General features: G+C 40.1%; 1 protein-coding gene across 1 annotated transcript in view; it reads right to left on the bottom strand.

Moving 5' to 3' along the window:
- LOC133657825 (protocadherin-15-like) overlaps nt 1-14224 on the bottom strand; it is a 176061-nt gene that overhangs the window by 155779 nt on the left and 6058 nt on the right. Inside the window, exon 5 of the mRNA XM_062059606.1 lies at nt 3509-3664. Coding sequence (XP_061915590.1) covers nt 3509-3664 — 156 coding nt within the window. The remainder of the gene's footprint in view (nt 1-3508; nt 3665-14224) is intronic.

Consider the following 14224-nt stretch of genomic DNA (forward strand, 5'->3'; position numbering starts at 1 on the left):
AGCTTTTCTTCCTGTCGCTCACACATACACACCAATGACGCAGATGGACCAGGTTTTGACAAAGGTAGATTGTGTTAAATTCTGGCTACAGATTCACCCATGCAAACAAAAAGGTGGCTGCAAATGTTTTCTCCCCAAGCAAGTCAGAGCTTTTCCTATTGTCGCTCACACACACTAACGACACAGATGGACCAGGTTTTGACAAAGATGGGATCGTCTTAAATTCTGGCTAGAGATGTATACATGCCAACAAGCAGGTGTCTGCAAATGTTTTCTCCACATGTGAGTGAGAGCTTTTCTTCCTGTCGCTCGCACACACACCAATGACACAGATGGACCAGGTTTTGACAAAGATGGATCGTCTTATATTCTGGCTAGAGAATTTTACATGCAAACAAAGAGGTGGCTGCAAATGTTTTCTCCCCAAGCAAGTCAGAGCTTTTCCTGTTGTCGCTCACACACACTAACGGCACGGATGCATCAGGTTTTGACAAAGATGCATTGTCTTATATTTGGGCTATAGTTATTTGCATGCAAATAAACAGGTGGCTGAAAATGTTTTCTCTCCAATTGAGTCAGAGCTGTTCTTCCCGTCACTCTCACACACACACACACACACACACACACACACACACACACACACACACACACACACACACACACACACACACACACACACTAATGACACAAATGAACCAGGTTTTGACAAAGACTAATCGTCGTATATACTGGCTACAGATTTATACATGCAAACAAACAGGTGGCTGCAAATATTTTCTCCCCGAGCTTTTCTTTCTGTCGCTCACACACTAATGATGCACATGGACCAGGTTTTGACAAAGGTGGATCGTCTTATACTCTGGCTAGAGATTTATACATGCAAACAAGCAGGTGGCTGCAAATGTTTTCTCCACATGTGAGTTAGAGCTTTTCTTCCTGTCTGTCACACACACACCGATGACACAGATGGACCAGGTTTTGACAAAGATGGATCGTCTTATATTCTGGCTAGACATTTATACATGCAAACAAAAAGGTGGCTGCAAATGTTTTCTCCCCAAGCAAGTCAGAGCTTTTCCTATTGTCGCTCACACACACTTACAACACAGATGGATCAGGTTTTGACAAAGATGGGATCGTCTTAAATTCTGGCTAGAGATTTATACATGCACACAAGCAGGTGGATGCAAATGTTTTCTCCACATGTGAGTTAGAGCTTTTCTTCCGGTCTGTCACACACACACCAATGACACAGATGGACCAGGTTTTGACAAAGATGGATCGTCTTAAATTCTGGCTACAGACTTACACATGCAAACAAAAATGTGGCTGCACATGTTTTCTCCCCAAGCAAGTCAGAGCTTTTCCTATTGTCGCTCACACACACTAACGACACGGATGCATCAGGTTTTGACAAAGATGGATTGTCTTGTATGTTCTTTGCATGCATAGAGATTTATACATGCAAACAAACAGGTGGCTGCAAATGTTTTCTGTCCATATGAGTTAGAGCTTTTCTTCTTGTCGCTCACACACACACACACACACCAATGACACAGATGGACCAGGTTTTGACGAAGATGGGATCGTCTTCAATTCTGGCTAGAGATTTATACATGCCAACAAGCAGGTGGCTGCAAATGTTTTCTCCCCAAGCTTTTCTTCTTGTCGCTCACACACACACACCAATGGCACAGATGGACCAGGTTTTGACAAAGGTAGATCGTCTTAAATTCTGGCTATAGATTCACACATGCAAACAAAAAGGTGGCTGCAAATGTTTTCTCCCCAAGCAAGTCAGAGCTTTTCCTATTGTCGCTCACACACACTAACGACACGGATGGACCAGGTTTTGACAAAGATGGGATCGTCTTAAATTCTGCCTAGAGATTTATACATGACAACAAGCAGGTGGCTGCAAATGTGTTCTCAAAATGTGAGTGAGAGCTTTTCTTCCTGTCGCTCACACAGACACCAATGACGCAGATGGACCAGGTTTTGACAAAGATGGATCGTCTTATATTCTGGCTAGAGATTTATACATGCAAACAAACAGGTGGCTGCCAATGTTTTCTCCCCCCGCATGTTGTAGCTTTTCTTCTCTTCGCTCACACACACACACACACACACACACACACACACACACACACACACACACACACACACACACACACACACACACACACACACACACACTCATGACGCAAATAAAACGGATTTCGACAAAGACGGATCGTCTTATGTTCTGGTTACAGATTTATACATGCAAACAAGCAGGTGGCTGCAAACGTGTTCTCCACATGTGAGTGAGAGCTTTTCTTCCTGTCTGTCACACACACACCGATGACACAGATGGACCAGGTTTTGACAAAGATGGATCATCTTATATTCTGGCTAGAGATTTATACATGCAAACAAAGAGGTGGCTGCAAATGTTTTCTCCCCAAGCGAGTCCTTGTTTCTCCTTGTTGCTTATATCTGGTCTTTAATAGAGTGTCTTATATTCAGGTCGTCTTACATTCGGGTCAATACGATGCCTTTTAAAACATATCCTTTGCATCTACTGTACAAGGGTAGACATGATACAGCTTACAACAGTTCTGAATGAGGTTTCCAGTGCCATTAAAGCAGTGGTCCCCAACCACCGGGCCGCGGCCCGGTACCGGTCCGCGGACCGATTGGTACCGGGCCGCACAAGAAATTAAAAAAAATAAAAATATATATATATTTTTTTTTTTTTTATGAAATCAACATAAAAAACACAATATATACATTATATGTCAATATAGATCAATACAGTCTGCAGGGATACAGTCCGTAAGCACACATGATTGTATTAATTTATGTAAAAAAAAATAATTTAAATTAAAACATTTTTTTTTTTTTTTTAAATACACCTACACCCCCCCCCCCCCCCCCACAATATATACATTATATACCAATATAGATCAATACAGTCTGCAGGGATACAGTCCGTAAGCACACATGATTGTATTAATTTATGTAAAAAAAAATAATTTAAATTAAAAAAAAAAAATATATATATATATATATATTTTTTTTTAAATACACCTACACCCCCCCCCCCCAACCCCCCCACAATATATACATTATATATCAATATAGATCAATACAGTCTGCAGGGATACAGTCCGTAAGCACACATGATTGTATTAATTTATGTAAAAAAAAATAATTTAAATTTAGGAAAAAAAAAAAAAAATTGTTTTTTTTTTTTGAAATACACCTCCACCCCCCCACCCCCTCACAATATATACATTATATATCAATATAGATCAATACAGTCTGCAAGGATACAGTCCGTAAGCACACATGATTGTATTAATTTATGTAAAAAAAAAAAAAATTTAATAAAAAAAAAATAAATAAATAAATACATTTTTATTTATTTTTTATCGGTCAGTGGGACACATTTTTAAGCGTTGACCGGTCCTACAAAAAGGTTGGGGACCACTGCATTAAAGGATCTTTAGATGAGTGCTCTTACCTCGTTTATTGCGACATAGTAGCGTGGTAGCTGAAAACGTGGCGTGTTGTCATTCCGGTCCCTCACCACGATCCGCACCTCGTGCAAAATGACGGTGCCGACCAACTCGTTGGTGCACTGGACCTGAACCACGATGGTCGTGATGTAGTTGGGGGGCTGGGAGGGAACACAGGCAGAAAGAAACTATCAGAACTGCAGCCCTTGTTTTTTATTTTATTTTTCTCAGCTTTCTCACAGTAGCCTGAGGTGATCATAAGCCAATGTGCAACTTCCTTTTTACTTTCAAAGCAGAAATATATATATATATATATATATATTCAAATATATATATAAATATATACCCGGCTGAAGTATTTCTATCTGAGCTAACCAGTCAGCATATTAAGTGTTGTCGCGATGTAGCTCAAAGCAAAATAGAGTGCATCCATTGGTTCATTGGAATACATTTATAGAAATTCCCCCGTTTCATAGTAGACACTTCCCTTCTTGTGTTAGCGGCGAGGTTCTGCAGACAAATAGACTTAAAGGCCTTCTGAAATGATTTTTTATTTATTTAAACGGGAATAGCAGATCCATTCTGTGTGTCATACTTGATCATTTCGCGATATTGCCATATTTTTGCTGAAAGGATTTAGTAGAGAAAATCGACGATAAAGTTCGCAACTTTTGCTCGCTGATAAAAAAAAAGCCTTGCCTGTAGCGGAAGTAGCGTGACGTCACAGGAGCTAGTATTCCTCACAATTCCCCGTTGTTTACAATGGAGCGAGAGAGATTCGGAGCGACAAAGCGACGATTACCCCATTAATTTGAGCGAGGATGAAAGATTCGTGGATGAGGAACGTTACAGTGAAGGACTGGAGAGGCAGTGATGGACGTATCTTTTTTCGCTCTGACCGTAACTTAGGTACACGCTGGCTCATTGGATTCCACACTCTCTCCATTTTCTATTGTGGATCACGGATTTGTATTTCAAACCACCTCGGATACTATATCCTCTTGAAAATGAGAGTCGAGCACGCGAAATGGACATTTAAAGTGACTTTTATCTCCACGACAATACATCGGTGACACACTTAGCTACTGAGCTAACGTGATAGCATCGTTCTCAAATGAAGATAGAAACAAAATAAATAAACCCCTGACTGGAAGGATAGACAGAAGATCAACAATACTATTAAACCATGTACATGTAACTACACGGTTAAAAATTCTCAGCCTGGTAAGGCTTAACAATGCTGTTGCTAACGACGCTAAGGCTAATTTAGCAACTTAGCAACCGGACCTCACAGAACTATGATAAAAACATTAGCGCTCCAGCTACGCCAGCCAGCCCTCATCTTCCCATCAACAGCCGTGCTCACCTGCGTTCCAGCGATCGACGGCGCGACGAAGGACTTCATCTGTGGGTTTGGCGGCAAGCATCGGCTAGGCGTCTGCTAAGTACCGTAAGTAGTCTTTGTTGTGTTGCTGTAAGTATTGTACTTAGCCGCTAATACACCGATCAATCCCACCTACAACGTTCTTCTTTGCAGCCTCCATTGTTCATTAAACAAATTGCAAAAGATTCACCAACACAGATGTCCACAATACTGCGGAATTTTGTCGAAGAAAACAAGAGGTTTTTGTATCGGGTCCGATGGAGTCCAACCACTTCCGTGGATTTTGTGACGTCACGCGCATAAATCATATCCAAAGGAGTTTTTCAACCGGAAGTGTGGCGGGAATTTTAAAATATCACTTTATAAGTTAACCCGGCCGTATTGGCATGTGTTGCAATGTTAAGATTTCATCATTGATATATAAACTATCAGACTGCGTGGTCGCTAGTAGTGGCTTTCAGTAGGCCTTTAAAGGCCTACTGAATTAAATTTCCCGGGGAACTTCCGGTTCAAAACGCCTTTGGAGGATGACGTATGCGCGTGACGTCGCAAGGTCCACGGAAGTGTTTGGACCCTTTTGGACACAATACACAAAGCTCTGTTTTCTTCGACAAAATTCCACAGTATTCTGGACATCTGTGTTGGTGAATCTTTTGCAATTTGTTTAATGAACAATGGAGGCTGCCAAGAAGAACGTTGTAGGTGGGATCGGTGTATTAGCGGCTGGCTGCAGCAACACAACCAGGCGGACTTTGTTGGATAGCAGACGCGCTAGCGGCGAACTCACCTTTTTTATTTTCACTCGCATACAAAACATTCTAACTTGGATTGTTTCCCTGGCGTGGAGACACAACAAACTCCCTTCTTGTCTCTCATGGACACACACCTGTTGTTGTTGACTTTGGACTAAAGACTGCACAGACATCAAGGCCGCGGAACAGAGACACACTGCGGGCTTACACACAAACATGCATCCACAAAAATATACGCCACACATACACAACCCACCAACCCCCAACCCAACGCCCTCGACACAAATCCCATAGGGGTGATGAATGGATGGTCAGCGCCTGATAGCTGCGGCCTACCATCATGACCCCGCACTCCCTTCCCTCTGTTGCTAGATATCTCGAGATGTATATGTGCTTTGCTATGGAGGTTTTTTTGTAGATTGTATTTTTTTACTCATCCTTCCCCAGCGTTTTACCTTTTTTCCCCATCTTTTACGGGGCGCCTTGTGGCGACCCATCAGCGTTCCTGTTCTGTAACCCTGTACACTGTTTGTTTGTCTAATCTTGAACGGGTTTGTGCTGAAAACAAAGTTTTGTTGTACGTGTGCAATGACAATAAAGACCTATCTATATACACTACCGTTCAAAAGTTTGGGGTCACATTGAAATGTCCTTATTTCTGAAGGAAAAGCACTGTACTTTTCATTGAAGATAACTTTAAACTAGTCTTAACTTTGAAGAAATACACTCTATACATTGCTAATGTGGTAAATGACTATTGTAGCTGCAAATGTCTGGTTTTTGGTGCAATATCTACATAGGTGTATAGAGGCCCGATTCCAGCAACTATCACTCCAGTGTTCTAATGGTACAATGTGTTTGCTCATTGGCTCAGAAGGCTAATTGATGATTAGAAAACCCTTGTGCAATCATGTTCACACATCTGAAAACACTTTAGCTCGTTACAGAAGCTACAAAACGGACCTCCCTTTGAGCAGATTGAGTTTCTGGAGCATCACATTTGTGGGGTCAATTAAACGCTCAAAATGGCCAGAAAAAGAGAACTTTCATATGAAACTCGACAGTCTATTCTTGTTCTTAGAAATGAAGGCTATTCCACAAAATTGTTTTCTAAATGTAAAAGACTTCTTTGTGGTCTACATAACATGTGATGGTGGTTATTTGGTCAAAATGTTGCATAGATGATGTTTTACAGATCATCTTCAAGTCGCTTTCTGACAGTCTTTTCAGGATGCGCCGTTTTGTGGGCGGGTCTTATTTACGTGGCTCACCTTCGACAATGTCTTCTCCCCGTCATCTTTGTTGTAGCGGTGTGGCGTGCAAGGACGGGAGTGGAAGAAGTGTCAAAAAGATGGTGCTAACTTAACTTTACTTAACTCAATAACGGAGCAGCATCTACTCATCCAGAAACAACCACACCGGAAATGTGTCCCGTGAAAAAAACGTCCGACCGGAACTCTCTAATAACTAAAGTTCCTTGGGTGAATAATGTAAACTCACAACACCGGTGTGTTTTAGTGCTTTCATGGCGAGTTTAATGACAGATATAAGTAAGAACCTTACACTACTTTATATTAGAAATGGCAACAGCGGAGGATGAATGTCACATAACAAGAAGATAGAGACAAAGAATAAACTTTTCAGGACTTATGCAGATCCCAAATACAGATCAGCAGGTACCAAAAGGTAAGAAAAGTTGCTTTTGCATAATATTACGAAACAAAATGGCAGAAATTATATGTCTTACTTTATACACACACCATATTAATACTCCTATGTTGAAGCACAGTACAATCCATTAAGCGGTGTGGCTTCATAGCTTACCAAATTCGTAATAAAACATTTCGATAGATTTTTGAGTGCCGTGTGTAATGTTCTGTATTTTCAATGGAACATACAAAATGTTGGTGTTGTTTACTTGAGTCATATTGCCATCATAGTGCAGCCGACACGTATCTCTTATGTTTGACTGCCATCTACCGGCCACACTTATCATTACACCACGTACCAAATAAAATAGGTTCGATGTGGGTAAGCTGAACCAAAATGATTCCGTACATTAGGCGCACCTGGATATAAGGCGCACTGTCGAGATTTGAGGAAAAAAATGGTTTTAGGTGCGCCTTATAGTCCGGAAAATACGGTATGTTGATAACCAACTGTCAAAACTACATAACCTCCTGGTAGAGGTAATAATGCATGTAATGATTGTGCATTTAAGAAGAAAAAGCAAGGGTAAATGTTTAATAGGGGGAGAAAAATGACATGACTTTTTCTAATGCTGTTTTTTTTAGCAAGTGAAAATCCTACACTTTTCCGTCACAGATAATTGCCTCTCTTTAAAGTTTTAAAGGCTATAATTAGTCCACGATTGCAAAGCACTAATTGAGACGATCCAGTACGTCAGTAATGATTTATGACCTCTCTAATCCGTCTGACTGACTGTAAGCAGGAAAAATTACCAAACAATGTGAGCAAAATGATACAAACTGAAGGAAATGAGGCATTAAAGTCACAGCAAATTAATCACAAAACAATCTTAAACTAGAATAAAATCTAGAAATGCACATGCCCCGCCCCTGCCCGCTGGTGCTCGTCCTCAGTTCCATGGACAGGGGCGGTGACTTTTCCTCCTACAGGCAGCGCTGACTCACACCTACCCCCACAGGGTTATACTTGTATAGCGTTTTTCTACCTTCAAGGTACTCAAAGTGCTTTGACACTATTTCCACATTCACCCGTTCACACACACATTCACACACTGATGGCGGGAGCTGCCATGCCACGCCGTCCCCATTATATGTGTCAATAAAGTACTTAATATGTTCTCACTAAATGATTTTTTTGTCATTTTGACAGAAAAAATAGATGTACTGCTTGGTGGAGGTATGTGGGGGGAGGTGTGGCCAGCGTTGCCTGCAGGAGCGGAGGTCACCGCCTCTGTCCATGGTGCTGAGGACGAGCACCATCGGATAAGGGCGGGGCATGGGCTGACGGCGAGACACGGCTGGCAGGTGATTAGATTTCACAGGTGGTACGTGTTAATCTAATCAACTGTTGTCTTTAACAGTAAGCGGCCGGGAGCTGGAGGGGAGAGAGAGGATACGGACGTGGCTGAAAAGTCGCGTCTTGCTGGAGAGAAAACTTGTGAGATAATCTATGTACATTAAAACTTTGTTCAACTTTGCACGCCCGGCTCCTGGGAAGTGTGTAGCAGTGGTACCGCTAGGAAGCTACCTCTACACCAAGGGGGTCCAAAGTGCGGCCCGGGGGCCATTTGCGGCCCGCAGCTAATTGTTTACCGGCCCGCCACACATTCTGGAAATGCTATTGCAAAAAATAAAAATGAACATTAAAAAAAGTGGAATGAGGTGAAATCTAACGAGAAAAAGTTGCAATGTTGACGCAAAAGCTGCTTTTGTCTTTCTTTTTTTGCCACTGCTCAAAAAAAAAAAATAATGACAAAAAAACCCATGTTATAATTAATTATTTTCAAAGCTCCAATTAGTTCAAATTTTTCACTTTAAAATGTTTTATGTGGTAAATATTGCATATGTTGTGTAGTTGCCATATAAAAACAAAGTTTTCTTTGACAAAAGAGCATAAAACAAACAAAATAATAGTTCAAACGTAAAATGGACAGATAAATCTGAAGTTGATCTCGTAACTTAAGTGATGAAAGTAAAAAAAAAAAAAAAAACTAATAAAAATGTATCACTTTATGAGTGGGGCACCTTTTGGACCCCAAATATATGTAGTGGTATTTTATTTATCTTTTCACTGTGATGACTCAAAAATATTAAATAATTAAAATCAATGGTGTCCTGCATTATTTATATTTTAGGGCTGTAATTACTAAATACTGTATATTTCAGTTTTACTATAAAAAACAAAGTTGTTTTTGACAGAAAAGCCATAAAACCTTTTTTTTTTTAAAGTTGATATAGAGATTTACTGTACGCCTTAAATAAAAAATAACAATACAAATTACACTTATTTTTAACATTTTAATAACTGAGACCCTTTATGGTCCCCGGGACCCCTAAAGGTAAAGCAAATACAAAAAATCCATATATTTTGTTATGGTTTGAAAAAAACTTTTTTTTTTTTAAAGTTGATATAGAGATTTACTGTACGCGTTAAATAAAAAATAATAATACAAATTACACTTATTTTTAACATTTTAATAACTGAGACCATTTATGGTCCCCGGGACCCCTAAAGGTCAAATAAATACAAAAAATCCATATATTTTGTTATGGTTTGAAAATGAAAAATATCAAAATGGCCCCCACATGCGTTAATTTTTCTGTTTGCGGCCCTCAGTGGAAAAAGTTTGGACACCCCTGCTCTACACCATTATTGCAACACATATTATCATACTTTCCAAACAGTTGTTGTCTAAATAAAAATAAATGCTTAGATACTTGCTTGACTTGTGATTTTACAGCAAACTACCTATCAAATTTACGGAGTTCTTTACAGCAGTGGTCCCCAACCTTTTTGTAGCTGGGGACCGGTCAACGCTTGAAAATTTGTCCCACGGACCGGGGTGGGGGGAAGGGGGGGTAGTAAAAAATTTTTTTTTGTTTTTTTTGTTTTTTTGTCATAAAGAAATACAATCATGTGTGCTTACGGACTGTATCCCTGCAGACTGTATTGATTTATATTGATGTATAATGTATATATTGTGTTTTTTATATTGATTTAATTTAATTTATTTATTTATTTATTTATTTATTTATGTATTTATTTTTATTTTTTTAATTTCTTGTGCGGCCGCGGCCCGGTACCAATCGGTCTACGGACTGGTACCGGGCCGTGGCCCGGTTGTTGGGGACCACTGCTTTACAGCATATTACTCTAAATTGAAAAACAAATCCCATTTGTTTGCGTTACAATGGCGCATGGTCAGGATTGTACCACCCATGCCTCAATTTGAGCCAGGGACAACCCTGAAATGCATTAAGAATAAAGCTATACATGGACATAAGTATTTACAGTTTTTGTTCAATACTCTGTTGATGTACCTTTGGCAGCAATTGCAGCCTAAAGTCTTTTTGAATAAGATGCCACAAACTTGGCACTTCTATCTTTTGGGCTCATTCCTCTTTGCAGCAGCTCTCAAGCTCCATCAGATTAGATGCTAAGTGTTGGTTTTCATCCAGGATGTGTCTGTGCATTGCTGCATTCATCTTACTCTAGTCAGGGAGGTGACCAAGAACCCCCATCGTCACTCTATCAGAGCTACAGCCTTCCTCTGTGGAGAGAGGGGAACATTCCAGAAGGACAACCACCTCTGCAGCTAATCCACCATCCAGTATTTCTGGTCTTGTCACCCTCGTCCGGACAGAAGGGTGACACGGCAGTGCGCTTTACTCAACCAAAAATTGCTTTATTACAAGCGAGTGTCCTTATACAGGACTGCAGTCCCTGGAGGAGGTGAGGTCAAGAAAATGTGTCTCTCCTGACTAGGAGGAGCCGAACCACAGTCTTATATTCCTTCTTTCGCTGTCTGGGTGTGTGTTAATTCAGGAGAGTACAACGGAGATGTTTGTGTATAAGTACCGTATTTTTCGGAGCAGACCTGTTTCATGAGGGGTTCCCTCAATCATCAGGAGATTAAAATCTCCTGATGATTGAGGGAACCCCTCATGAGACAGGTCTGTAGAGATGAAGTAGTCTTGTGATTTTTGTTCCACACATACATATATATATATATATATATATATATATATATATATATATATATATATATATATATATATATATATATATATATATATATATATATATATATATATATATATATATATATATATATACTACCGTTCAAAAGTTTGGGGTCACATTGAAATGTCCTTATTTTTGAAGGAAAAGCACTGTACTTTTCAATGAAGATAACCTTAAACTAGTCTTAACTTTAAATAAATACACTCTATACATTGCTAATGTGGTAAATGACTATTCTAGCTGCAAATGTCTGGTTTTTGGTGCAATATCTACATAGGTGTATAGAGGCCCATTTCCAGCAACTATCACTCCAGTGTTCTAATGGTTCAATGTGTTTGCTCATTGGCTCAGAAGGCTAATTGATGATTAGAAAACCCTTGTGCAATCATGTTCACACATCTGAAAACAGTTTAGCTCGTTGCAGAAGCTACAAAACGGACCTTCCTTTGGGCAGATTGAGTTTCTGGAGCATCACATTTGTGGGGTCAATTAAACGCTCAAAATGGCCAGAAAAAGAGAACTTTCATCTGAAACTCAACAGTCTATTCTTGTTCTTAGAAATGAAGGCTATTCCACAAAATTGTTTGGGTGACCCCAAACTTTTGAACGGTAGTGTATATATATATATATATATATACACACACACACACACATACATGCATACATATATATATATATAAATATATACATGTATAAATATATGTATGTATACATACATACATACACACAACTTATTATATTAATTGTAATATAATTGGATATTAAGAGTATGCAAAAGTTTGACTCCTACCTTGTTTACTTCTGTGACTACCTCCTTAAAGTTTTGTAATCAATCAGAATTATCAAGCAGCTAAAATGCACCAAACATGGGTAAGTATGGAGAGTCTTAAGCATTTTCCCATCACGCTTTGCAATTTAAAAAAAAAATATATATAGTGATTGGACGTTTTTTTATAACATCCACAAAGTTCAGTGACTATGTCTGTTTACGTTTGTGTTGGTTGGATTTTTTAGATTCTTTTTTTTTTGCACCATGATTAGGGAAGGTTGTTTGCATTCGGTCATATAAATAAAATGCTGCACATTCCAAACATAAAAAGTCTTTTATCAGGAAAAAACTCATGTTGTCTGCTAGATTGTGTCAAAACAGCAGCATTTAAAGTGGTATACCTTTAAAGGCCTACTGAAAGCCACTACTAGCGACCACGCAGTCTGATAGTTTATATATCAATGATGAAATCTTAACATTGCAACACATGCCAATATGGCCGGGTTAACTTATAAAGTGACATTTAAAACTTCCCGGGAAATATCCGGCTGAAACGTCGCGGTATGATGACGTATGCGCGTGACGAAGTCAGAGTAACGGAAGTTATGGTACCCCGTAGAATCCTATACAAAAAGCTCTGTTTTCATTTCATAATTCCACAGTATTCTGGACATCTTTTGCAATTTGTTTAATGAACAATGAAGGCTGCAAAGAAGACAGTTGTAGGTGGGATCGGTGTATTAGCAGCGGACTACAGCAACACAACCAGGAGGACTTTGTTGGAGCGCTAGCCGCGCTAGCCGCCGACCTCACCTTGACTTCCTACGTCTCCGGGCCGCCAAACGCATCGGGTGAAGTCCTTCGTCCTTCTGCCGATCGCTGGAACGCAGGTGAGCACGGGTGTTGATGAGCAGATGAGGGCTGGCTGGCGTAGGTGGAGAGCTAATGTTTTTAGCATAGCTCTGTGCAGTCCGGTTGCTAAGTTAGCTTCAATGGCGTCGTTAGCACAGCATTGTTAACCTTCGCCAGCCTGGAAAGCATTAACCGTGTATTTACATGTCCACGGTTTAATAGTATTGTTGATTTTCTATCTATCCTTCCAGTCAGGGGTTTATTTCTTTGTTTCTATATGCAGTTAAAGCAAGATGCTATCACGTTAGCTCGTAGCTAAAGCATTTCGCCGATGTATTGTCGTGCAGATAAAAGGCACTGAATGTCCATTTCGCGTTCTCGACTCTCATTTTCAAGAGGATATAGTATCCCAGGTGGTTTAAAATACAAATCTGTGATCTACAATAGAAAAATGAGAGTGTGGAATCCAATGAGCCAGCTTGTACCTAAGTTACGGTCAGAGCGAAAAAAGATACGTCCATCACTGCCTCTCAAGTCCTTCACTGTAACGTTCCTCATCCACGAATCTTTCATCCTCGCTCAAATTAATGGGGTAATCATCACTTTCTCGGTCCGAATCTCTCTCGCTCCATTGTAAACAACGGGGAATTGTGAGGAATACTAGCTCCTGTGACGTCACGCTACTTCCGCTACAGGCAAGGCTTTTTTTTTTATCAGCGAGCAAAAGTTGCGAACTTTATCGTCGATTTTCTCTACTAAATCCTTTCAGCAAAAATATGGCAATATCGCGAAATGATCAAGTATGACACATAGAATGGATCTGCTATTCCCGTTCAAATAAAAAAAAATCATTTCAGTAGGCCTTTAAAATGAATATAAAATTCCTTGCGGGCCAATTTGAAGACACCGGCGGGCCGCATTTGGCCCGCGGGCCGTACTTTGGACACCACTTGCTGTTGAGGTTATTTAATGCCCGGTAGTGCGTAAATGTGATCCTGTATGTTATTTCCCCAGCAATGGTCATGTGGTGCCATCAATTATGGTAATCATTGAAGACGGACATCGCCGAAGGCCTAGGTGGGAAACGCACGGCCCGCCACTGTTATTCGGCGTACCACTAGTCACCACTCGTGGTATTCGCACGGCAGTTTGAGAATCCCTGCCCCGGAGGCACCAAATGAGATAACGGTGGTATTTAATTACATTCCAAACTAACCAAAAAGTGAAGAAG

Source organism: Entelurus aequoreus, linkage group LG09 (assembly GCF_033978785.1).
Source record: "Entelurus aequoreus isolate RoL-2023_Sb linkage group LG09, RoL_Eaeq_v1.1, whole genome shotgun sequence".
In the NCBI taxonomy this organism is placed as follows: domain Eukaryota; kingdom Metazoa; phylum Chordata; class Actinopteri; order Syngnathiformes; family Syngnathidae; genus Entelurus; species Entelurus aequoreus.